Raw genomic sequence first — 22,015 nt, 5'->3', positions numbered from 1 at the left:
TCTGTACCAATCATAGACTTATGTTTCACAAGTTTGGATAATCGCTAACCACTAGACAAAGTGGTAGAGACACACACACAGACCGGGTATTCCCGTGTCTCCTTATAAAGTTAAAGGAAAATACGAATCACTGATGCATTTTGTTTATGTCTTTATAATAATATTGAGCAAAATGAATACATTTTCTAATAAGTTCAATAGATTTAGTAGATTTCCTACTATGTTCAATACATTTTTGAAAATTGTTGAATTCCGTTTTAATGTCTGGATTCCGTCCACATTCCCCGCATCATGGATTTTATAGGGCCCTAATATTTGGACTGCTGAAATGTTAACTACTTTTCCACATCCATGGACTTCCTGTGTTGGTCAGTGCTCAGTGGGTGAGGAGGTTGGTGACAGTAAATGCAAACATTGTTAGATTTTGTGGTAATTCTGTCAATGATTTGGCAAAACCTAAATATAAATATTGAAATTAGTTGGTATTTTTAAGACTTTTTCAGCTAAACATTTTCTAAAACCCCTTTTCCATCTGTTTGACCTGAAATCAAAGCATTTGGTTATTCCTCATTTTTAGGGTGGAAAATGGTTGAAAAAAAAAAAATATAGAAATATGCCTTAAGTTCTCAAAAATATAGGCTCAGCTTTCTTTTAATTTTTATTCAGTTTTTTTATTTCTTATTTTTTTAAAGTCTAGATACAAACTTATACATACAAATAACAACTTACAGACACACAAACAGACTCCATCTCATCTGACCAGACCCGTATGTGCATACCCCATCCCTAGTGCCTGCGTTATTGTTTGCCACTTGGCCTTAAATTGAACCAATTAGTTTTTCTCGGTCACCCGTGCCATGTCAATAATAAAATATACATGTTTCCATTGTGAAAATTGATTTCTAAGTTTTTAGTATACATTTTTTTCTTGATGAGGGATGAGAAGAGAATTGTCCAGCCCATTGGGTATCTCACTACACCCCCATATGTCTTGAAATGTGCAGAAAGACGGATGAAAAGAACATTTTACATTGTAATAGTTCTGATAGCCAACTTTCTAGCTCCGCACATAAGCATGGATTATTGAGTCAGTATTAGTTTTTAAGACACGACTCTGCTGTAGAATTTGTGAATTTTGTCTTTTATATAATACATTCTATACATTAGTTTAGACTGGATTAAGTTTATTCTGAAAAGCTATCCTAGGATTGTTCCCTAAGGTTGTGTTTTTAGTCAGTGATATTGGTTCTTGTAGAATACAGTGCCTTGCAAAAGTATTCACCCCCCTTGGCATTTTTCCTATTTTGTTGCATTATAACCTGTCATTTAAATTGATTTTTATTTGGATTTCATGTAATGGACATATATACACAATAGTCCAAATTGGTGAAGTGAAATGAAAAAATGACTTGTTTCAAAAGAATTTAAAACGGAAAAGTGGTGCGTGCCCCTTTTGCTATGAAGCCCTTCAATAAGATCGGGTGTAACCAATTTACCTTCAGAAGTCACATAATTAGTTAAATAGATTGCACACAGGTGGACTTTAAGTGGCACATGATCTGTGTGTATATATACACCTGTTCTGAAAGGCCCCAGAGTCTGCAACACCACTAAACAAGCGGCACTATGAAGACCAAGGAGCTCTCCAAACAGGTCCGGGACAAAGTTGTGGAGAAGTTCAGACCAGGGTTGGGTTATAAAAAAATATCAGAAATGTTTAACATCCCACGGAGCACCATTTTAAATCCATTATTAAACAATTTTAAGAATATGGCACCACAACTAACCTGCCAAGAGAGGGCTGCCCACCAAAACTCACGGACCAGGCAAGGAGGGCATTAATCAGAGAGGCAACAACGAGACTAAAGATAACCCTGATGGAGCTGCAAAGCTCCCCACGGAGATTGAAGTATCTGTCCATAGGACCACTTTTTAAGCCTTACATTCCACAGAGCTTGGCTTTACGGAAGAGTGGCCAGAAAAAGTAAGCAAACATGTTTAGTGTTCGCCAAAAGGCATGTGGGAGACTCCTCAAACATATGGAAGAAGGTACTCTGGTCAGATGAGACTAAAATGTAGCTTTTTGGCCATCAAGGAAAACCCTATGTCGGGCAAACCCAACACATATCACTGAGAACACCATCCCCACAGTGAAGCATGGTGGTGGCAGCATCATGCTGTGGGGATGTTTTTCATCGGCAGGGACTGGGAAACTGGTCAGAATTGAAGGAATGATGGATTGCGCTAAATACAGGGACATTCTTGAGGGAAACCTGTTTGTCTTCCAGAGATTTGAGACTGAGGAGGGGGATTCACCTTCCAGCAGCATAATGACCATAAGCATACTGCTAAAGCAACACTTGAGTGGTTTAAGGGGAAACATTTAAATGTCTTGGAATGGCCTGGTCAAAGCCCAGACCTCAATCCAATTGAGAATCTGTGGGATGACTTAATGATTGCTGTATACCAGTGGAACCCATCCAACTTGAAGGAGCTGGAACAGTTTTGCCTTGAATAATGGGCAAAAATCCCAGTGGCTAGATGTGCCAAGCCTATAGAGACATACCCCCAAGAGACTTGCAGCTGTAATTGCTACAAAAGGTGACTCTACAAAGTATTGACTTTGGGCGGGTGAATAGTTATGCTTTTACTTAGTAAAGATTTTTTTGTATTATTGTATTATTCCTGTTTGTTTCAGAATTAAAAATATATTGCATCCTCAAAGTGGTAGTGCATGTTGTGTAACTCAAATGAGACAACCCCCCCCCCCCCCCAAAAAAAAATATTTTAATTCCAGGTTGTAAGGCAACAAAATAGGAAAAATGCCAAGAGGGTGAATACTTTCGCAAGCCACTGTACATTTAACTTTCTTCCATATTGTTAGCTTTCATTTGTCACCAAATGTAATGTGTCCCTATGAACTTCACATTAGTGCTCATGTGGCCTTTTCATGGAAATGCCCATATTGCTTGTACTTGACTGTTAATTTTGACCTGGGAAATGAGATGGGGGTGGGGGGGGCTGCCTGTGGATCCAGTAATAGTACTTCAACAATATTGGTGATCTGAGGAATAAATGGTCCTGCACATGAGCCATACTAGCTAGTGGCAAGAGGACAAAAACCTACCATTTCAATGTCAGTGAGAACTCGGTGTGTTGATCTATTGAATGCCAATACACAAACTGATGGTTGACTGGTGTCATTGATGACGTGTCGGGTAGCTTAGCTGTGGAAGTGTCAGATCAACCATAGAGGATCATACATCCGTGTGTCTTGTAGCCCTGCTGAAGTCTAAATGACTGATCGACCAGTGGAGAGGGACTGATTTTTAAGTGTCTGAGCTTAACCATGACCATCTTAAAATGGTTTTATTTTTTATTTAACCTTTTATTTAACTAGGCAAGTCAGTTAAGAACACATTCTTATTTACAATGACGGCCAACCAAAAGGAAAAAGGCCTCCTGCGGGAACAGGTGCTGGGAGTAAAATTAAAATATAGGACAAAACACGCATCACAACAAGAGACAACACTACACAAAGAGACCTAAGACAACAACATTGCATGATAGCAACACATGACTGCAACATTGTAGCAACACAACATGGTAGCAGCACAAAACATGGTACAAACATTAATGGTTACTGACAACAGCACAAAGGGTAAGAAGGTAGAGACAACAATACATCACACAAAGCAGCCACAATTGTCAGTAAGAGTGTCCATGATTGAGACCATTAATCATAAGATTGTGTGTGAGACCATGTACACCTGAGTGTACAAAACATCAGGAACATGTTCTTTCCATGACAAACTGACCAGGTGAATCCAGGTGAAAGCATGGATCCCTTTTTGACTTGTTAAATCCACTTCAATCAGTGTATATAGAGGGGAGGAGACAGGTTAAAGTGATTTTTAAGCCTTGAGACATGGATTGTGTATGTGGGCCATTCAGAGGGTGAATGGACAAGACAAAGATTTAGGTGCCTTTGAACGGGGTATGGTAGTAGGTGCCAGTCACACCGGTTTGAGTGTGTCAAGAACTCCAACACTGCTGGGTTTTTCACACTCAACAGTTTCCTGTGTGTATCAAGAATGGTCCACCAGCCAAAAGACACCCAGCCAACTTGACAGAACGGCGGGAGGCATTGGAGTCAACATCCCTGTTGGACATCCCTGATGGACATCCCTGTTGGACATCCCTGTTGGACATCCCTGATGGACATCCCTGTTGGATGCTTTCGACACCGTGTATAGACTCCATGCCTTGACGATTTGAGGCTGTTCTGAGGGCAAAATAGGTGCAACTTAATATTAAGGTGTTCCTAATGTTTTGTACACTCAGTGTATGTACACTTTGTGTGTGAAGGCCAGCAGAAGGACACACTGCCTGTGTCTTATGTCAGTTTGAAGGCTTCCTGGTGATGTTTGATAATGATCATAGAACAAATGTTATTTATTTTATTTTACCTTTATTTAACTAGGCAAGTCAGTTAAGAACAAATTCTTATTTTCAATGACGGCCTAGGAACAGTGGGTTAACTGCCTTGTTCAGGGGCAGAACGACAGATTTGTACCTTGTCAGCTCGGGGATTTGAACTTGCAACCTTCCGGTTACTAGCCCAATGCTCTAACCACTAGGCTACCCTGCCGCCCCGAGTAGAGCAGGTGCCTGTGAAACTCCCTTCAGTTACACACGTTGACCACTAGAGAATACTCTCTCTCTATGAGTAGTGATAATTTCATGTACTATTGCATCAAAGCACAGAGCTGAATCCTGCACTAGGTTGCTCATTTACCAGATTGTCCATGTCAAATGGCCATTCACGGTGATTGGTCATCCAGGTCAAGTGTTTGGACTATGGCTGAACGAGGGCAGTCAGGGTGAAGTGGAAAAGGTCAAGGAGACTTAAAAGTGAAGAACTTCACTACCAGACTCTCAGGGTATCACTAGAGGTTAAGAAGAGGCAGGTAGGCAGACTCGGTGGCTGGACCAAGTGAACACTGCCCAAAAGACAGACTATTGGATGTCATCTAGGGACTTGTTGTTTATGAGATTGATTTTCTGTTTCTGAGGTGGCCTTTTGATATTTGGCTGACAACTTGATTGTCTTAGCTAAGTAACAGCTGATTGACGTAGAGTGACATTTACATTTTTTCATCGAATGACACTTTGACTGACTATTTCTGACGTGTTTTCTTTCTGTCCCGCCCCCCAGATTCCCATGATGCAGTTCTGCGGTTCAACGCTGCGCCTACAGAGGGCTACGTGAGAGATGTGGGGAACAAGACCACCATTCGCATCATCAACTCACAGGTGTGTGTCATAAGGCTAACTCTCTCCAGTCCTCTGTCACAAGCTAAGAGTCACTACAACAAGCTTCACGACTCCGCATCAATATGTGCCTGCAATCAAGTGCCATGGCCGAGTAAGTGATTCAGCATTTTGAATAGACCATCACTCATTCAAACAAACAACATGCATCCAAACACATGAGCCTGATTTGCATATAAATAAGAATGTGATTCATTCAAAGCGCGTGTGTGTGTGTGTGTGTGTGTGTGTGTGTGTGTGTGTGTGTACCAGCTGTCCTCCAGTACTAGGTAGACAGTGAGTGATTATCCTTACCCATTTTGCGTAAGTGGGTCTTCACCACAGCTCCAGTTCAGTCATCTTCTCCCAGTGAAGAAGTCATCTTCTCCCACTCAGCACAGAGAACAACATGCAGTAAAGACACACGCACACTAGCGCATTCTACTACTGTCACACTAACAGTCAAAGCAACCGCAGAGCTCATTCTACTGTGGTCCCACAGCTCCCATGGGGAGAGAGCGAGTATGTTTGTTTTCATGCGTGTGGGCACCGCAGTGCTGCATCTAGTTTCATGTGTAACCTTTGACCCCTCCACTTTACAGATCCTGGCCAATCCCAAGAACCACTTCAACACCAGCTCCCTGTATAAGAAGGTGACTCTGGTGGCCTGGGACCCTGCTCCGTACGCTGTCAATTTGCACAAGGTGTGTGGGAGTGTGTGAATTTTAGATTCTCCTTGACTGTCTAGTTTTTATTTTGGTGATAGTTCTAAAATAACAATCTTATTTAAATATATATTGCTCCATAGTTTTTTTTACATACTTTATATCTTGTTTTAGTCGTTTAAGTTTACACTGAAAAGGTTTTACCATGTGCCACTGCACATATAGAGGAAACACTGCACTCTACTCAAACCTTGCCCACTCTCTTTGAGAGGTCCAGTAATGGCACCTAAATGGGGATATTTAAAGAGTTGCTCACCAGAGCCCATGGCTCCTGTTGAATTGGTGGAAGATGGGCTATGGTTGCCATGGTTATGCTAGCAATGCTAATGAGGACCTGCGTAGTGGAAGGCCCCGTGTGGAAAAGTTAGCCTCGCTTGTCTGTTTAACTCACGGCCCTCAGGGACAGGGTGCTACATCATATACACCAACACACTGACGGCATCAACGCAGATTTATTACATACCAGCTTTATATACCCTGCACTCCTCCTTTCTTCTCTATCCAGTCCTCTGACACTCTCTCCTTCATCACCTCCACTTCTTATCCATTCTGTTTTACTTCTTATCCTCTTTTTCTCCTGCTTCTTATTCATCTCTTCCTTTATCTTCACTTACATATTTTTCTCCTCTTTTTCCCTCTGGCCTTCCTCCCTGTTCTCTCCTCTTCCCTCTGGCCTTCCTCCTGTTCTCTCCTCTTCCTCCCTCTTCCCTCTGGCCTTCCTCCCTGTTCTCTCCTCTTCTTCCCTCTGGCCCTCTTCCCTCTGGCCTTCCTCCCTGTTCTCTCTTCTTCCCTCTGGCCTTCCTCCCTGTTCTCTCCTCTTCTTCCCTCTTGTCTTCCTACCTGTTCTCTCCACTTCCTTTATTTATATTTTGTGTCCTTAATCTCACCTGGGTTCCACTTTATCACCGTCCTCTCTCTTTTGCTTGCGCGCGCCCTCTCTCCCTCACTCTCTCTCTCGCAGGCGTGCTCTCTCGCGCTCTCTCTTTCTCGCGCTCACTCTCTCTCTCGCAGGCGTGCGCTCTCTCTTTCTCACGCTCACCCTCTCTCTCTCTGAGTAGAGGTGCATGCTCAGTAACAAGTCCAGGGGAAAAAGACGAAGCTGTGATTACCACTGTGATAGGAGAATATGATGCAATGTAGTTGGTCCAGGAACAGGTTGCAAAATGTCTTAATATATTCTAGGAATAACTACAGGAATCAACTTCCTTCAATCTGTCTCTTTGTTTAACTGTTTTTCTGTGGTATGCCAGTCTAGAGTAGACTATAACTATTACCCCTCCCCCTCTATCGCTCTCTCTCTTAAACCCCCTCTATCGCTCTCTCTCTTAAACCCCCTCTATCGCTCTCTCTCTTAAACCCCCTTTCTCTCGCTTGCCCCCTTCTCTCTCTCTCTCTCTCTCTCTCTCTCTGTCTCTGACAGTGGTATGCCAGTCCAGACTATAACCTGTTCAGTCCATACGTGGAGCACCGGAGGCTCCACCCCACCCAGCCCTTCTACGTCCTCCACCCCAAATATGTGTGGCAGCTCTGGGACGTCATCCAGGGCAACACCCAGGAGACCATCCAGCCCAACCCACCCTCCTCAGGGTTCATAGGTGAGACTGTGTATACCCACATATGCATACATGTGTATACACACACGTACAAGCGCACACACACACGCATTTACTCAAGTGTTTTGTAAAGCAGGCTCTGTGGTTATGTTAAGATCAGAGAGTCTGATATGCAGCCAGTCGACCCCTACATGTTGTGTACTACAGTGCTTGGGCTCAGCATCTGCGTCATGTTATTGTATTATTATAATATAACAGCACTACAGGACCTATAGCAACACTCACTGGGCTATTAAAGCCTAGCCTAGGTCATCAACAGAACAGTGTCATTCTTATTATAACCCACCTCTTCTTCAGGTCACCTTCAACGCCGGGTTGCCGTTGGCATCCTCCCCTTCTCTAGACCTCTTCCTGGGTCATGCATCAAGTAGTACAAGGCTGTGTTGCGGTAGGATTTGGGGTGTTTAGGTATTTGTTGAGTCAGACCCCCATATGTCCAGTTTGGGGAGAACGATGTCTCACAGATATTTTATTGAAGGAATATCCTTGTCCCTAATAATAAAGTGTGGTGGTGTATTGCAGTGCGATATTACAAATTGTTTGCGTAATTATAATATTATAAGTACATTTCAATTGCTCAGTAGACCGGTGAAATTAAAAATCACACAAACACACAGACATGTCAGACTGAATTCAGCGCTTTCTTTATACAGGTTCTGATGAAGGGGGAGAGGTCAGGGGGGAATAAGTTTGGGAGGGGAGTGGTAGGTACCCCAAACATCACACATGAGTTCAAAGCCACTTCTCCCCAAACAAAATGCTGGCAGGTCTGGCAAAAGTCCCATTCTCAATCTGTGAGATCCATGTAGTTCCACAATAGAAAAGTCCAAGATCAGAGCTTCAGTCCGAGATCAGAGCTTCAGTCCAAGATCAGAGCTTCAGTCCGAGATCAGAGCTTCAGTCCGAGATTAGAGCTTCAGTCCGAGATCAGAGCTTCAGTCCAAGATCAGAGCTTCAGTCCAAGATCAGAGCTTCAGTCCGAGATCAGAGCTTCAGTCCGAGATCAGAGCTTCAGTCCGAGATCAGTCACCAGTGTACCAGTGTCCTTCAGAGCTGTACTGCTCAGTATTTGTTCTCTTGATGAACTTTTATAGTCTTTATCAGCTCGTTACTGGACATCCCATAGCTTATTGCACCAGTCAGTGGATGCACCTCACATCGCACCCTATTACCCTTCTTTCCCGTGCCCTATGTAGTGCACTACGTTGGGGAATAGGGTGCGATTTGAGATACAGCCACAGACCTTCTAATCTGTCTTCACAGTCAGGACAACACAGAGGCTGGGAGTAGCGTAACCACTGGCTGGGGGTGTGTGTGTGTGTGTGTGTGTGTGTGTGTGTGTTGAGGGGGTGAAATGTGACAGAGATACTCCTTTTCACTTGGGCAGTCGAACTGTTTAAAAAAAGAAGCAAGTGTATCGAGCAATGTTTTTTACACCTACACAGAGACAAGCCAGAGAGAACAGGCCGAGTGAGATCAAATAGTACACATAGTTCATAACCACACACACCTTCTCTCCCCTTTTGAATGCAGCACACATGCTCACTCTACAGCCCCCCCCTCCTCATGTATACATATACAGACATTTTCTTTCTCTTGCACACACAGCATGTACAATTTCACTCCTACATAAAGATAAACACAGCAGTCGGTAAACAAATGGAAGGGGCTGGAGTAGACGAACGCATGGGCCTTGGAGCTTATTGGTCGGCACAGTACAGTAGCTAGCTAGCTGAGCCATGCATCAACATCCACCAGGCCTTCCCGGCGTGCCCGCTCATGAGAGAGTGACCTCGGGTGGGTTGGTGTGCTCGGTGCTGCAGCCATGGTTCTGGATACCCGTGGAGATCCGAGCGGTGCACGCCACCGTGTTGCTGTACACGCGGCGGCTAAGCTGGATGGCGGTGGTCTTGGAGGGCATGGAGGATTGGCCGTTCTCCGCGGAGGGCCGTTCACACCGGATCAGGATGAGGAAACACCTGTAGAACTGAAGGGAGGGAGGAGGAGGGAGAGATTACATGGGAGAAACATGGCAGGGCAGAAATTGAAGAATGGGGTGAGGAATGGAAGAGGTGGAGGAAAAGTCTAAGTATTGCTTGGTGGTAGCAAAAAACCTGCATGTGGAAGGTGTTGCTACAGCAAAGACGAGCGAAAACATCATTATCCATGTCCTCTTTTTGCTAATTGGTCGCATGCGCAAACTAGCATTCATAAATGTATTTATCTGCCGGTATTGTTCCATGTTACCATGGTAACTGATGATTCTATAGGCTCTAGCCTGCTATCTCTGGGTTGTATGAACAGGGTCATTCAGGAGTGCTAATATGACGTCAATTCCATTCTTGGTCAATAACGTTTTAACACTTCAACTGCACTTATTATTTGGTGGCCATCTCGCTTGATTGTCTATAACAACAACAACACGCACACTCGTGTTCAGTCTCCTTTGAGAGGTTGGACAAATGTTTCCGTTCCCTGAGTTTGACCTGTCACATTTCTCTCTGATGTCACAAAGGTAAACAGGAAGTGAGGTGGTAGAGAGGGAATGGCCCTGTAAGGACTTCACGCTACTCTGCTGATGAACTGGTTTTGCCATGTTTAGTGTGACCTCACAGGTCATTAAACATGCTTCATACAGTAGTACATCACACTAACACAGCTGCCCCCAGAGCCATGCACATTGTCAACTCAGCTCTCTCTTCCTGGATTCCTATTTCTCATGGTTGACTGACCCTCTGAGAGATAACATAGTGTACATCAGGGAGTACCCGTACACTGTTTAGATGATCCTGTAGTTCCTTTAGCAATGTTTACTCTAAACTTTGATGAAGAACCTTTTGTGGTTGAAACATTTCCAAATAACTGTACATTATTTTGGAGGGGCGGTAGAGTGGGAAAAGAAGCTGCTACTTGCTCTGTCTGTTTATACCCTCTCTGTGCTGTGCCAGCCAGGACTAAACAGATGTTTTTGCAGGGTGTGTGTGTGTGAACAAGAATGGATTTGGGGGTGAATTTAGGGTGTTTATGTGTGAGAGGCACATGGTTAGTCTCTGTATGTTGTAGGTGTGTTTGGATGTGTATTTATGTAAACATTGTGTACTGGGTGGTTCATAATTGGTTGGTATCCTAACTGAATGTATGTTCTGTTTTACTATAGTTAAGAGAAACAATAGTGCAACAGAGCTTGGATACCAGGCAACTTCATAATCACATAATTCAATGTAAGGATTGCGTGTTTTGCAGAATGTGTGAGTGTATGTATATACTAGACCAGTGGTTCTCAATTTTTGTCACGGGAGGTTTTGAATATATATATATACAGTGCCTTGCGAAAGTATTCGGCCCTCTTGAACTTTTCGACCTTTTGCCACATTTCAGGCTTCAAACATAAAGATATAAAACTGTATTTTTTTTGTGAAGAATCAACAACAAGTGGGGCACAATCATGAAGTGGAACGACATTTATTGGATATTTCAAACTTTTTTAACAAATCAAAAACTGAAAAATTGGCGTGCAAAATTATTCAGCCCCCTTAAGTTAATACTTTGTAGCGCCACCTTTTGCTGCGATTACAGCTGTAAGTCGCTTGGGGTATGTCTCTATCAGTTTTGCACATCGAGAGACTGACATTTTTTCCCATTCCTCCTTGCAAAACAGCTCGAGCTCAGTGAGGTTGGATGGAGAGCATTTGTGAACAGCAGTTTTCAGTTCTTTCCACAGATTCTCAATTGGATTCAGGTCTGGACTTTGACTTGGCCATTCTAACACCTGGATATGTTTATTTTTGAACCATTCCATTGTATATTTTGCTTAATGATTTGGATCATTGTCTTGTTGGAAGACACATCTCTGTCCCAGTCTCAGGTCTTTTGCAGACTCCATCAGGTTTTCTTCCAGAATGGTCCTGTATTTGGCTCCATCCATCTTCCCATCAATTTTAACCATCTTCCCTGTCCCTGCTGAAGAAAATCAGGCCCAAACCATGATGCTGCCACCACCATGTTTGACAGTGGGGATGGTGTGTTCAGCTGTGTTGCTTTTACGCCAAACATAACGTTTTGCATTGTTGCCAAAAGGTTCAATTTTGGTTTCATCTGACCAGAGCACCTTCTTCCACATGTTTGGTGTGTCTCCCAGGTGGCTTGTGGCAAACTTTAAACAACACTTTTTATGGATATCTTTAAGAAATTGCTTTCTTCTTGCCACTCTTCCATAAAGGCCAGATTTGTGCAATATACGACTGATTGTTGTCCTATGGACAGAGTCTCCCACCTCAGCTGTAGATCTCTGAAGTTCATCCAGAGTGATCATGGGCCTCTTGGCTGCATCTCTGATCAGTCTTCTCTTTGTATGAGCTGAAAGTTTAGAGGGACGGCCAGGTCTTGGTAGATTTGCAGTGGTCTGATACTCCTTCCATTTCAATATTATCGCTTGCACAGTGCTCCTTGGGATGTTTAAAGCTTGGGAAATCTTTTTGTATCCAAATCCGGCTTTAAACTTCTTCACAACAGTATCTCGGACCTGCCTGGTGTGTTCCTTGTTCTTCATGATGCTCTCTGCGCTTTTAACGGACCTCTGAGACTATCACAGGGCAGGTGCATTTATACGGAGACTTGATTACACACAGGTGGATTGTATTTATCATCATTAGTCATTTAGGTCAACATTGGATCATTCAGAGATCCTCACTGAACTTCTGGAGAGAGTTTGCTGCACCGAAAGTAAAGGGGCTGAATAATTTTGCACGCCCAATTTTTCAGTTTTTGATTTGTTAAAAAAGTTTGAAATATCCAATAAATGTCGTTCCACTTCATGATTGTGTCCCACTTGTTGTTGATTCTTCACAAAAAAATACAGTTTTATATCTTTATGTTTGAAGCCTGAAATGTGGCAAAAGGTCGCAAAGTTGAAGGGGGCCGAATACTTTTGCAAGGCACTGTATATGAGTGTACAAAACATTAAGAACACGTTCCTAATATTTAGTTGCACCCCTTTTTCTCTCAGAACAGCCTCAAATCGTCAGGCATGGACTTTACAAGGTGTTGAAAGCGATGCTGGCCCATGTTGACTCCAATGCTTCCCACCGTTGTGTCAAGTTGGCTGGGTGTCCTTTGGGTGGTGGACCATTCTTGATACACATGGGAAACTGTTGTGTGAAAACCCAGCAATGTTGCAGTTCATGACACACTCAACCCGGTGCGAATGGCACCTACTACCATACCGCGTTCAAAGGCACTTAAATATTTTGTCTTTCCCAAACACCCTCTGAACGACACACACAGACAATCCATGTCTCAACTGTCTCAAGCATTAAAAATCACTTTTTAACTCGTCTCCTCCCCTTCATCTACACTTTGAAGTGGATTTAACAAGTGACATCAATAAGGGATCATAGCCTTCACCTGGTCAGTCTGTCATGGAAAGAACAGGTGTTCATAATGTTGTGTACACTCAGTGTAGATCTTATTTTAATATGAGAAACAGTGTCTGAATGTAAACAACTAACCGGGAGAAAGTGTGTAGGAATAATAAGGAAAAGAAATGCCACAGTATCTTGCATCATGTGTAGTTCTGTTTCTTTAACTTGATTACTGACATGCAAAACATTGTGGGACTATTATCAACAATGGATAAATGAAACACCTAAAGATGATTTGTTGATGGTTGTGGAATTGTCCTTTTAATCACAGTATTTTCAATATCGAGCTATTAGCAGCGCTATTTGGCAGATTTTGTAGTCTCAAACAAGCGAGCTTGCCAACATTCTTCATCAGGAATATGAGCAATATGGAATTATTGAAAATGGGAAAAGGTGGGAATGTTGTTCCCTTATTTAATATAATTGCTACATTTACTGTCAATAGAGAATTCAAAATAGTTTTCAGATTGCATTTCAGCCCCCCAAAAAAATGCGATGCGAATATTGGGTTGCAACTGAAACAACCCGCTTCAATTTGGGTCCCGAGGAAAAACCAGTTGAGAACCACTACGCTAGACTATCTAACCCCTTTTTCTCTACCTTGTTGTTGTAATGACAGGCATCCTTCTGATGATGGCGCTGTGCGAAGAGGTCCACGTGTACGAGTACATCCCCTCGCTGCGACAGACAGACCTGTGCCACTACCACGAGGGCTACTACGACGCAGCCTGCACCCTGGGGGCGTACCACCCACTGCTTTACGAGAAGAGCCTGGTGCAGCGCATCAACACAGGCCCCGAGCGAGACCTGAAGAGGAAGGGGCGCGTCACCCTCCCTGGCTTCAGCACCGTCAACTGTGACCTCTGAACTATCAACTTATGAACTCTGACCCTTAAAAGAAGCCACATGTGGAACCACCACAACCCCACAGGACAAGGGGGAAATGGTGCAATAATAACCCTCTGACCTCTGGGGGAACCCGGAGGGAACCACATAGAACAGTGGAGAACCCAAGCCATAGCCCCTCTGTGTGGGATGGGATCAAACCGGAGGGTGAAGGTCTAGTGTAACTACATTTATGTCAGGAATTTTGAACAGAACCCAGACGGGGTGAAACCCAGCCTTCCTTAGAGGATAATGGACCCAAGACGGCCTGAAGTGACTGTATCTCCCGATCTCTGCCATTGCTGAGCCGGAAGAGAGGAGAGCTGTATAGTGTAGCAGTAGATTAGTGTTATTAGATTATTTTTTTTTATATACAGTACCAGTCAAAAGTTGGACTCAACCCCTGTAATGAGTAGTTTTCTTTATTTTTACTATTTTCCACATTGTATAATAATAGTGAAGACATCAAAACTATGAAATAACACACGGAATCATGTAGTAACCAAAAAAGTGTATATTTTATATTTGAGATTCTTAAAAGTAGCCACCCTTTGCCTTGATGACAGCTTTGCACACTCTTGTCATTCTCTCAACCAGCATCATGAGGTAGTCACCTGGAATGCATTTCAATTAACAGGAGTGCCTTGTTAAAAGTTAATTAGTGGAATTTCTTTCCTCCTTAATGTGTTGTGAAAAGGTAGGGTTGGTATACAGAAGATAGCCCTATTTGGTAAAATACCAAGTCCATATTATGGCAAGAACAGCTCAAATAAGCAAGGAGAAACGACAGTCCATTAATACTTTAAGACATGAAGGTCAGTCAATCCGTAAAATTTCAAGAACTTTGAAAGTTTCTTCAAGTGCAGTCGCAAAAACCATTAAGAGCTATGATGAAACTGGCTCTCATGAGGACCGCCACAGGAAAGGAAGACCCAGAGTTACATCTGCTGCAGAGGATAAGTTCATTAGAGTTACCTGCCTCAGAAATTGGAGCTTCAGAGTTCAAGTAACAGACACATCTCCACATCAAATGTTCAGAGGAGACTGTGTGAATCAGGTCTTCATGGATGAAGAAACCACTACTAAAGGACACCAATAAGAAGAGACTTGCTTGGGCCAAGAAACACGAGCAATGGACATTAGACTGGTGGAAATCTGTCATTTGGTTTGAGGAGTCCAAATTTGAGATTTTTGGTTCCAACCACTGTCTTTGTGAGACGCGGAGTAGGTAAACTGATGATCTCCGCATGTGTGGGTCCCACCGTGAAGCATGGAGGAGGAGGTGTGATGGTGTGGGGGTGCTTTGCTGGTGACACTGTCTGTGATTTATTTAGAATTCTAGGCACACTTAACCAGCATGGCTACCACAGCATTCTGCAGCAATACACCATCCCATCTGACTTGCACTTAGTGGGACTAATCATTTGTTTTTCAACAGGACAATGACCCAACTCACCTCCAGGCTGTGTCAGGGCTATTTGACCAAGAAGGGGAGTGATGGAGTGCTGCATCAGATGACCTGGCCTCCACAATCACCTGACCTCAACCCAATTGAGATGGTTTGGGATGAATTGGACCGCAGAGTGAAGAAAAAGCAGCCAACAAGAGCTCAGCATATATGGGAATTCCTTCAAGACTACTACTACTTCCAGGTGACTACCCCATGAAGCTGGTTGAGAGAATACCGACAGTGTGCAAAGCTGACATTAAGACAAAGGGTGGCTACTTTGACTCTCAAATATAAAATATATTTTGATTTGTTTAACACTTTTTTTGGTTACTACATGATTCCATATGTGTTATTTTGTAGTTTTGATGTTTTCACTATTATTCTACAATGTAGAAAATGGTTATTATAAAGAAAAACCCTTGAATGAGTAGGTGTGTCCAAACATTTTACTGGTACTGTATAACTTAACGTGTTTTGCTGTTGTGAAGTGTTGTCTTTCTAGAGTTCTGGTTGCTCTTCTTCCTTAAAATGACTTAAAGGACAGTCCACAGTTTAATGGTGGATGTTTTTTTTTTTTTAATGGCTCTCATGGGGTGGTAAATTAATCTTTGAGAAAATGAGCAATGGTCTGCACTGAATGTCTGAAAACACGTCCATACCAAACACACACTTCTGAACATGTACAAACTCGGCACACACCCCTGACAACCCGTAACAAAAACTTGAACTTTACTTCAAAATGTACCTCAGTACCACTTCAATGACAATACACATGCTCATACATACAGGTACATGTATCTCAATACAGACATGCTGGAACTACACCAAACACTCACCACCTCAGTATTACCTAATCAAGATGGTACATTGTGTTTTAAAAAAAAATCTACAACAGTCACACATTTTTCTGTGTTCAACATTCCTTAAATGTCCTCTAGTCTTATTTCAAAGTCTTATTTGATGGTGTTGTTGTCATCGGGGTTTTGATTGCTGTTGATGCTGCTGCTGTGCTTTATGCCCAATCACTCTTTGCTCTTCTTTTCTCATCTCCCAAGCTGTACCGGACCACTTGCCAACTCATAAAGAGGTTGTCATACTCCCACTTAGGTCTTTAAGACTGGCTGGCTGGTTGCCACTTCAAGGGCATGCACAGTTCTGTGTCTGGCAGATAGTTAGGTACCAAACCCAGGAAAACCCTTTGGTTGCCCGTTCTTTGGCCTAATCCAGTACAACGATGTCCTTTTTAAGATTTGTGAACACCAAAGGATGCAGGGCTAGGCTAGCGGATAGGAGTTAGGGGGTAAGAGAGGACTCGCAAAGCATTCTTTCAACAGCTGTAACCCTGTGCCTAGTAGCCAACCGGACACTGGGTTGCCTTTCAAAACACCCAAAGACTGATCTTACACATACTGTATGCTATCCATGTAACTGCAGTGTCATTGCTGTGGTTTTTATTGCTGATTTAATTGTTTTAATAGTTAAGATTTACAGAAAGTTGTTAGTCACCTGATAGTGTTGCTCTAACCGTCCAGTGTTCTGTTAGTGGCGGGCTGGGGTAGGAGAGGTCACTAGTCAAACTCCCTTACTTTCCAGTGTCCACCCCATGCCAAAAGGGAATTGAACCAACACCCTCTCTCTGACGTCTCTTTAAAAGCAGCTGTAATTACTACGATGATTGACCTGCCTCTTTAAATGAATGTAATCGCACCACACCTCCCACTGTCAAAGCCAAACCTCTCCCTGGGACAGTTATATCTACGAGCACACTACAGATGTAGGATCTTAATTTGATCCAGTTTGCTACAGCAGGAAAATAATCCTGCACAATGGGAAATGTGAATTTATTATGTGGATTATAATAAATTGACTTTTTGTAGGGGTTGACATGTCAAAGTGAAAACTACAAACTTCAGAAGCTTTTTTTTAAACCTCAAATACGCTACGAGTTTTAAATGTCCTGCATTTCAAGACCAGTTCTCCTTCAACAGGGTGATCAAATTAAGATCCTAGATATGTGCCATAGATGGTCAAGGGATTCAGTCCGCAGGGTTCGGTAGCTGGACTGCCTCCCAGGCACGTCATGCTAATATGGTTTGAGGCCTTCAACAGAGCATGGTCTAGTAACTGAAGCCTACCATTCCCTATGTCTTTACCGTTCTCATTTTGACTGAATCCTCCAATATCTTTCTGAAAGTACTCTTTTGCCTGGGCTTGCAGCAGGCTGCCACGGTGCGCTGCCAGAGACCTTTTCTTATTATGGCAGGGATTTGAAGCAGTAACATCTCCAGACTCATTCTTTGTCTGGCTTTAATGTCTTCCTTGTTTACACTGACTCTGTGCCAGACCTGCCTGCAGTGCGTTTCAGCTAGCTGTCGTGTGTGTGTGTGTGTAGGAGAGGAGGATAACTCAGAGATCCTATAGATCATCCTATATTGCTCTATATTCTATGGGATCACTATCTGGCCATGCTAGAATGGACAGCGGGGGCTGTTCTTTCCAACCACAAATCCGCTTACAACTACTAAGCTTCACCTTTATCCCAAGCTGAGTCTCCTATAAGACCAAACAGATCATGCACTTGTTGTCAATCAGATATGCCATTACGGCCACTGTAGTCCTTTCTGTAATGGCCAGATGGTGACCATTCCCTGGGTAGGGACAACTGGGAGGGGTTGACATTGGCAGCCATAGTGACATAATTCAAAGAAGAGATTTGTGTGTGTTTTGTTTGTTTAGTTTTGCGTTGTGATATTCAGGAAAGTGTTGCTGTGCCCTTGCTCCAGGAACAGTGCTTAACCAGGGTTGAGGAAACAAATCGATCCGGTCGTAAACATGGCAGTCAAACGCTGCTTGGAATATAGAGGCGTCTGCTGAAGAGATTGTTGTTGTAATCAAGTGAAGAGAGACTGAACAGGAATACCATTTAGAGTTGGAGGCATTTTAAATATGATTTAGCTACCTAGGATCAATGACAGTGTTAATAACAGTGCAAACCCTTCCCAACCGGTGTGACAGACCATTAGCTTGGGGAGCCAACGCAGGTCTTTTAGGTTTTAGGCAAGGTTACTCGGCACACAGGCATGGTTCGGAAGAACTGTTGCACCGGCACGCCAGGCAAGCGAAATATTTTGAGCCACATCTGCTATCTCATTAACACATGGCTTGAAGGAGCCAGACACACCGCTGCGTCAAATGATTTCCCACCTCTCACTGAGAGATCTAACAAAGGGAAACAGAGGGGGGGCTTTGATGAAACTGTCTGGAATGGTCTCGACTCACACCACTATCATAAGTATCGTCTCTGATTCATGCCCATGCATCATTATTGAAGTGTTCAAATCATTTAATATAATTGTTATGTTTGTGATTAACACATTGACAGTGTTAAAAAATTAAAATAAAAAAAAAGATACAATAACTTTGTTTCTATTCCAATGCACAGAACAGTCAAATCTATCCGGAGCAAGGATAAGAGTCTTAAACTGTCCATGTATGTGTACTTGTCTGGATCCCAATTAGCGTTTGCAGAAGCAGCAGCTACTCTTCCTGGGGTCCACAAAACACGACAAGTAACAAAACACTAATAGACAAGGACAGTCACACATTTTAATTACAACGATGATAGACAAACAGTACAACAAAAAAGAATACAAACAATACAACTAAAACGTTGTCTGTACTGTGCTTTACTCTGTACTTTCCTGTACAAAAAAACAGCATCCAAGATATAAGATTTTTCTACCTGCGTTGTGCAAGTGTATATTGTGTGCGTAGGGAAATTGTATCCAGCTGGAAACGAGAGCAGCAATTATTAGTTCCGTAGAAGCACTTCTTGATCAAATGCAATGCCTTTGGCAACAGCATTGAAATCTTGATACTGTGCCAAATGTAATTTGTGGGTGGATATGTTTCTTATAGCAGGTATTTTTAAGGTGCTATATGTTCCCTTCAGGGGGGTGTTATAGGATAAAGATGACCAACGTATCTGTATGGACCATAGAGAATGATAGAGGACGCTTCTTTGTATCTATCTCATTATGGTGTCTGAGCACACGGGCGGCATCATTGAGGCCATATCCATTTGAGTTGGTATGCAAACTGCCACCTAAAGTGTGTTGTTTGAACAGATATAAAGCCAAGGTTGCCGATTTTACATCCACCTGCATTTATGGAATGTTTGCTCACAAGTATAATTCATTGGCTGATTGCCTCCTGATGACCTGGATGGAAGTATGTGATCCTCCTTAACCACCTAGTTAACTACTTCAAAACGAGGGCATTTTTCAATGGTGTTGCCCATGCTAAAATAGGCTTTTGGGAACTAGAGTCCTCTTATCATTCTCTGTGGTAAGGATGGACACGCCAGGTGCATTGTGTTCAACACAGAGAAAGTAGTTTTGGAGATCACTGCTTAACTTGATCCCTCCTCCAGTCGCTCTGTACTCTCTTCTTCTGTCACAATTGTTTTTTTAGAACTATGTTTTTCCTTTTGATTTGTCATTGCAGGTTTCTTTATTAAATTTGAATAGGTATTTAAGTTGACTGTTTGTACACAATGAAATTGTTAATTTATTGTTCTATTTTTACCATGTAAATAAAAGCATTGTACGTGTGTACAAAAGATCTCTCCAGAGTAATCAATACTTAGGTCGGGATTCAATCTGTGGGGTGCTGTCGGCAATGCACCATTTATTGGTAATTTCCGATTGAACCGACATGTGCAGCGATAAGAATGCAATTGGGAACATTTGCCTTTCAAAGTCATATTGTTGACATCTCAACCTCAGATTACTAACAAGAAACCCACACTACCACGCACCCCCAACACAAAAATACTACCCCCCCCCGACTAACCTGTTTGTTCATGAGGATGTAGATGAGAGGGTTGATGACAGTGCTGCTCTTGGCCAGGAGTGAGGGCACCACCGCAGCCACGGGGGTGATGATGCCGGGCCGGCCAAACGTCGCCATCATGGCCACCACGCCGTACGGCATCCAGCACAAGATGTAGCACACCACTGTAGTCAGCACCATGAACAGAATGTGGTACTCTCTCCGCCGTGCCGCTGTCCTACGTATCTTACCCACCTAGAGACAGGTGAGATGACAGGAGAGAGTGAGGGGAGGTGACAGTGTTTCGTCACCCCGGGGAGAGAATATAATAGTCCTTTTGTCCAAACAGAAATGCACCTGTTTGCTGCATTTATATTCTCAAACCCCTGGACATCACACACACACTCTGGATGTTTGATGAATGCTTATATTCGAGAACGAATAGTCTCTCTCTCACTCACATCCCTGCAGTGTAGGTTCATTGTTCTGCCTGAGGGCTTCTCTCCAAACCCACAGAGAGCCAGTGGTAATCAGTCCATCCATTTTGGGCCATTTCAGCCATGAGACAACTGACGCACCATTCATCTCCCCCACCCGCCCTATCGGGGGACAGCGGAGAAGGAGTCCATACTCCTCCCTCCATTCTAGAGGACTAAGGCACTGACCCTCTCTCTCCATCCTGTTGCGCCAACACTTGAACTCTGTGTGTTAACCTTTCGAGCTAATGCCTAAGGCATTTTGGTCTCCCAGGCAAGGTTTAATTATCACATGTATCTGTGCCTTGAGTTGCATGCCATTTTTGCAGATTCATCTGCTGAATTTGAATTTCTCGTTGCCCTGACCTGGACCTTCTAGCACGCTTAAATGGAAGTGCGCTATCGGGACCACTCACTAATCCTACTTGTCTGAATTGCTGAATTACTGTGGGGATCTGAGGGGTTGGGCGCTGGGGTTGTCTTCATAAGTCTGTCCCAATTCGGTCGTAAAAACTTGCCTGGCTACCGGTCCACATCGCTCAGGTCAAATACCACACCCACTAACGTTTCTTCTCCACGATGAGTCTGGATTTCCTCTCCTCCCGGAGAGTGAACACATTCTGACATTCTAAATGGTCCCAGAAACCGATGGGTTGGGCCAATGCGAATCATGAGTCACGTCATTTTGACGTAAGCACAAACAACTTAAAAGATGACAGGTTCAAACTAATGTATGGAGCGATCGACAGGGCAGCATAATTAAATGTATGATGAGTTGTCAGGCAACGTAATTTCAGCTCTAATAGCAAAAGAGTGGCGGGCTGTATTCATTGTTGATTGGTCAGTTATTGACACCGTGCACTGCAACTGACTCTGGCGCTTCATGGGGATGCTGCAAGACACATTTAGTGAAAGCTGCTTACCCTTATCAGGGGAGTCCGAACAGAAGAAAGGGATTATTTAGATTTGGGATTAGAGAGGCGTCAGTAGCTAACACACACAACAAAATAACCCCATAATCTGTATGTGTAAGTGTGCATATACAGTGGGGGAAAAAAGTTTAAGTTCTCCCACTTAAAAATATGAGAGGCCTGTAATTTATCATAGGTACACTTTAACTATGACAGGCAAAATGAGAAAAAAAAATCCAGAAAATCACATTGTAGGATTTTTTATGAATTTATTTGCAAATTATGGTGGAAAATAAGTATTTGGTCAATAACAAAAGTTTATCTCAATACTTTGTATTGTTTGTTGGCAATGATAGAGGTCAAACGTTTTCTGTAAGTCTTCAAGGTTT

General features: G+C 43.0%; 2 protein-coding genes across 3 annotated transcripts in view; one reads left to right on the top strand and one right to left on the bottom strand.

Annotated features, from left to right (window-relative positions):
• Positions 1 to 14,495, top strand: part of LOC110501323 (beta-galactoside alpha-2,6-sialyltransferase 2) — a 59,978-nt gene extending 45,483 nt beyond the window's left edge. Inside the window, exons 4-7 of one of the 2 annotated variants that reach the window (XM_021578802.2) lie at positions 5,219 to 5,316; positions 5,916 to 6,017; positions 7,459 to 7,633; positions 13,691 to 14,495. In XM_021578802.2, coding sequence (XP_021434477.2) covers positions 5,219 to 5,316; positions 5,916 to 6,017; positions 7,459 to 7,633; positions 13,691 to 13,938 — 623 coding nt within the window. In that variant the 3' untranslated portion in view covers positions 13,939 to 14,495. Of the gene's footprint in view, positions 1 to 5,218; positions 5,317 to 5,915; positions 6,018 to 7,458; positions 7,634 to 7,948; positions 8,090 to 13,690 lie in introns of those variants that run through there. The other variant, XM_036958619.1, reaches the window with a different exon arrangement.
• LOC110501324 (parapinopsin) overlaps positions 9,318 to 22,015 on the bottom strand; it is a 34,837-nt gene continuing 22,139 nt past the window's right edge. The window contains exons 3-4 of the mRNA XM_021578803.2: positions 20,261 to 20,494; positions 9,318 to 9,638 (exon numbers count right to left, since the gene is read on the bottom strand). Coding sequence (XP_021434478.1) covers positions 9,429 to 9,638; positions 20,261 to 20,494 — 444 coding nt within the window. The 3' untranslated portion in view covers positions 9,318 to 9,428. The remainder of the gene's footprint in view (positions 9,639 to 20,260; positions 20,495 to 22,015) is intronic.

The sequence above is a fragment of the Oncorhynchus mykiss genome, chromosome 22 (assembly GCF_013265735.2).
Source record: "Oncorhynchus mykiss isolate Arlee chromosome 22, USDA_OmykA_1.1, whole genome shotgun sequence".
NCBI lineage: Eukaryota > Metazoa > Chordata > Actinopteri > Salmoniformes > Salmonidae > Oncorhynchus > Oncorhynchus mykiss.
The sequence above is the reverse complement of the archived record's forward strand: the minus strand, read 5'-3'. Positions and strand labels throughout refer to the sequence as shown.